The sequence below is a fragment of the Cynara cardunculus genome (assembly GCF_001531365.2).
Source record: "Cynara cardunculus var. scolymus isolate 2C chromosome LG 2, CcrdV1, whole genome shotgun sequence".
NCBI lineage: Eukaryota > Viridiplantae > Streptophyta > Magnoliopsida > Asterales > Asteraceae > Cynara > Cynara cardunculus.
In genome coordinates, this window is record NC_037529.1 from 20,982,859 (window position 1) to 20,987,299 (window position 4,441).

Here is a 4,441-nt window from a genome sequence, read left to right on the forward strand (position 1 = left end):
TTACGAGAATTATATTAAAGCAAGAACATAAACTTTAACGACTTCAAAACGTAAATCAAAACATGGCACCGACTGCTACGCTATAAGAAAAAAGTTATGCCTTATCCATCAGCAATTGTTTTTGGCGTAATGGTAAGTGCTTGGATCCTAACATGTGGTATCATTGCAGGTCACAGGTTCGAATCCCATGAGGTGCATAATAATGACAAAGGCATGTTGCGCAGTCATTGTCTTCTAGAGAAGATTTTGTTAGTGATGGCAGATGTTGGGGGTGATTGTTGGGTCATTGACTAGCACCTTCCTAAATCGAAACTTGACATTGACTACTATGCTATAAAGAAATAAGTTGCGTCTTCTCCACTAACAATTGTTTTTGGCATAGTGCTAAGCATTTAGATCCTAACAACAACAATGCGTTAACATGAGTGATCTGGCAAAATATGCATGTTAACCATCCATTCATCCTAAAAACAAGTAAATCATAACATTTAGCTCCAAGAAATAATAAATAGAAAATCAGAAGATAAAAGACTAAAAGTTTGGATGTAAATAGGAACATAAGCTACTTTTAGGTAAAGAAATGAGTGTGAAAACACTAAACGATTAATGCATATCAATTAGTATACCACGTGCAGTGAGCCTGTCATAAGCCAAAGAGAGACTTCTTCACACAACATACATGATTTGGAAAACAGCATCTTTGAAAGCGGGGATTAACGCATAAACATTGTTTCATTTAGAGTACCATGCAGAAATGTGTTTTTCACATCACGTTGGTGATTACCCCACTTCTTAAAGAGAACTAGACCGAGAAAAGTGTGTATTGTAGCTGCTTTGACCACCGAACTAAATGTCTCAAAAAAAAATACACGCCCACTTGTTGTGACCTACCATTAGCAACCAATCGATCCTTATGGCGCTTGATTACACCGTTAGCATAAAATTTATGTGTAAAAACCACATGCACCCAATAATATTAACCCGAAGAGGCCTAGGCACAAGTTCCCATATATCATTTTTAATAAGTGTCTGCTCATCATGCATAACTATGGACCAATTACACTAATGGAGACATCTATGTGAGAGGTCGGAAGAGCAAAAATCGTTTGACGAAAGGTGTGAAGGGCATATATGGGATTTGGTTTTGTAATGCCCATTCAGCTGCGAGTTGTCATTAGATGTTGGGGGTGTAGGTCGAGCATGACTAGTAATGGAGAGGGGTGGGTTTGGGGATGGTATAGTGGACGAATAAAACGGTGGATTGGATACTAAAGGAGGCGAGATAGTTGGTATAGCAAGGGGATGTGAGTCAAGCAGAAGGTATTGACCATGTATAGGAGTGGTGGATGACTGTGATGGGATGGACTATGAAGGGTGGAGTACAAAACATGGGATGCATGGGAGTGTCTAGAAAAGTGAAAGTGTCTGGTGGGTTAGATTTTTAGAGAAGGGAAACTTGGTTTCATCAAAAGTTACATGTCTCGAGATAATTAATTTTTTGAAGACATGTCAAAACAATGATACCCATGTTGATTTTGCTGAAACCCCAAAAAGATGCATGGAGTACAACGAGGTTGATGCTTGTGGATAGTGAAGGGGGGCTATGGAAAACATAAGCAACCGAACACTCTGAGATTAGAGTAAGAGGGAAGTCTCTTGTAGAGGGATTCAGTAGGAGATTTGAAAGAGAATGTTATGGAGATAGGTAGTTGTTTGGAGAGCATAGAGCCAAAAAGATGATGGCATGTTTGAATGAAGAAGCAAAGTCTGAGTGATTTTATTTAAGGTGTAGATTACGCTCGGCATTACCGTTTTGAGACGAAATATATGAACAAGAAAAACGAATATGAATACCGTTACCGATGTTGGCGAATTGTCTAAGTCTGATTGTGGCGTGAGGCATGGATCGGGTCAGCATACGATATTGGAGTGCAGTCCAAGTCATCAAGTTTAAATATGAGATAATTATCTATTCCTAAAAAAGAGGGGTTTCCTTCAGATAATTATGTGGTTTAAACTATAATTATCTATTCCTAAAAAAAGGGGGTTTCCTTTAGATAATTATGTGGTTTAAACTAAAAGAATCCTAGATATATACAAACGTGTTGAGTTCTGTATATATATATATATATATATATATATATATATATACAGTGTAGGGTAGGGATTGAATGTAATTTTTGAAGTTTTGAGTTATAGTTTCTTCAATAAAAGTTCTTGCGAGTCAGGCAACATTATTGGTGTTCTACTTTCTGTTTTGCTTTAATTGGTATCAGAGCTAAGGCAAAACAATTTGCAGCCGACAATGTCAGGAGGAGGAGCTCCGCAGCCACCGGCGAAGGAACCAACATCATTGACATTTCAATTTCCAATATTATCGTCAACAAACTATACTATATGGAGGATGCGTATGGAGGTACTTCTCGGTATTCACGGTGTCTGGGAGGTGGTCGATCCAGGTTTAGATTATGCCAAGAAGAACAATATTGTGAAAGTGCTCTTGTTCCAGTCCATACCAGAAGATGTAATTCTACAAATCGGAAATCTGAAGACTGCGAAGGAGATGTAGGATGCAATTAAGACACGTAATCTGGGGGTTGATCGCGTGAAGGAGGCGAGACTCCAGACCTTAACTGCTGAATTCGAAAGCATGAAGATAACAAAGAATGGTACGTTAGATGATTATGCTGCAAAAATATCGGGTATTGCTTCACAATCAGCTACACTAGGAGAGGTCATGGCAGAAAAAAAAACTCATAAAGAAGTTCCTCACAAGCCTCCCCAAGCGCTTTCTTCACATTGTTGCAGCCCTCGAGCAAGTACTAGATCTTAAAACCATTGGTTTTGAGGACGTGGTAAGAAGATTAAAGGCATATGAAGAAAGGATCAAAGGAGAGGATAAAGTGATCGAAACACAAGGAAAACTGCTTTACTCTAAAACTGAGTCCTCAAACAGAAACCGAGATTCATCTAGAGGGAGAGGTAACACCCAAAACCATGGTTACCCACAACCTCCTAAAAATCGAGAAAATCAAAACCAAAAAGGAAAACAACGCGAACAAATAGAACATTCAAATATCCAATGTTACCGTTGTGATAAGTACGGACACTTCGCTTCTAGATGCCCGGATCGAACCAGAAACCATGAAGCAAACCTTAATGAGACACAAGAAGAAGATATGAATCATGAAGAAGGAACGTTTTTTATGATGAATGCAATTCAAGAAACGATGTTCTTGAACGAAGCCAAATACATCCCTCCAAAGGTCGAGCCCAATACCGATAAAGACGGAGTCTGGTACTTAGATAACGGTGCCAGTAATCATATGACCGGTAATTACTCCTACTTCTCAGAATTAAATGAACGCATAACTGGAAGGGTAAGATTCGGAGACGGGTCATGCGTTGGTATAAAAGGAAAGAGATCAATTTTGTTCGAAGGAAAAAACGGCGAGCAAAAATTAATGGAAAATATTTACTTATATTCCATCCCTCAGGAGTAATGTAATTAGTCTCAGACAGTCTACAATATCCGGTTGTGACATTCGTATGCGAGGTGACCTCTTAACCATGCGAGATGGAGACGGAAGATTGCTCATGAAAGTCCCGAGAAGTGAAAACCGTCTCTATAAGATCCAAATAAAAATTGGAAAACCACATTGCTTTCAAGCCAAAATCAATGATGAAGCATGGTTATGGCACGCACAGCTTGGTCACATCAATTTTGGCGCGGTAAACTTGATGCACAAGCTAGCTAAAGGGGTACCAACAATCCAACATCAAGATCAACTCTGTGAATCTTGCATGGTTGGAAAACAAACAAAGCAGTCGTTTCCTAGAAAGGCCAAGTATAGAGCAACAAATATTCTCGAGATGGTGCATGGAGATATTTATGGACTTGTTGACCCTCCCACGCAAGCCGGTAACATTTATATTTTAGTACTTATTGACGATTACTCCAGATACATGTGGTCTCTTCTCTTGAAGCACAAAAGCGATGCATCCGGAGTGATTAAAAGATTCAAAACAGTAATAGAAAAATGAACCGGTAAAGAGATCAAGACATTCCACACGGACAGAGATGGAGAATTCACGTCACATGAATTGAACCGTTTTTGTGATGAAAAATGGATTTCACGTATGTTGACGGCTCCTTATGCACCTCAACAAAATGGAATTGTCGAACGAAGAAATCAGACTCTACTCGACATGACGCGGTGTCTAATGAAAGCAAAAGGTGTACCAAACTACCTTTGGGGTGAAGCAGTCCATCATGCAACATTCATCATAAATAGAACCCCTACACGAGCTTTGGTAGGTGTCACACCATATGAAAAATGTTATGATGAAAAACCGAACCTTGAAGACCTAAGAGTATTTGGCTGCGTTGCATATGATAGAATAGTTTCAAAGCATTTGAAAAAACTCGATGATAGGTCGA

The 4,441-nt window shown here is 39.1% G+C and overlaps 1 protein-coding gene across 1 annotated transcript; it reads left to right on the top strand.

Moving 5' to 3' along the window:
• The first annotated feature begins 1,846 nt into the window (after window positions 1-1,846).
• On the top strand, window positions 1,847-3,503 carry LOC112505999. Its single transcript, XM_025110029.1, has 4 exons — window positions 1,847-1,910; window positions 2,277-2,524; window positions 2,612-2,702; window positions 2,809-3,503. Exons 1-4 carry the CDS (start codon window positions 1,847-1,849, stop codon window positions 3,501-3,503), a joined length of 1,098 nt encoding a protein of 365 aa, XP_024965797.1.
• The last annotated feature ends 938 nt before the right edge of the window (window positions 3,504-4,441 follow it).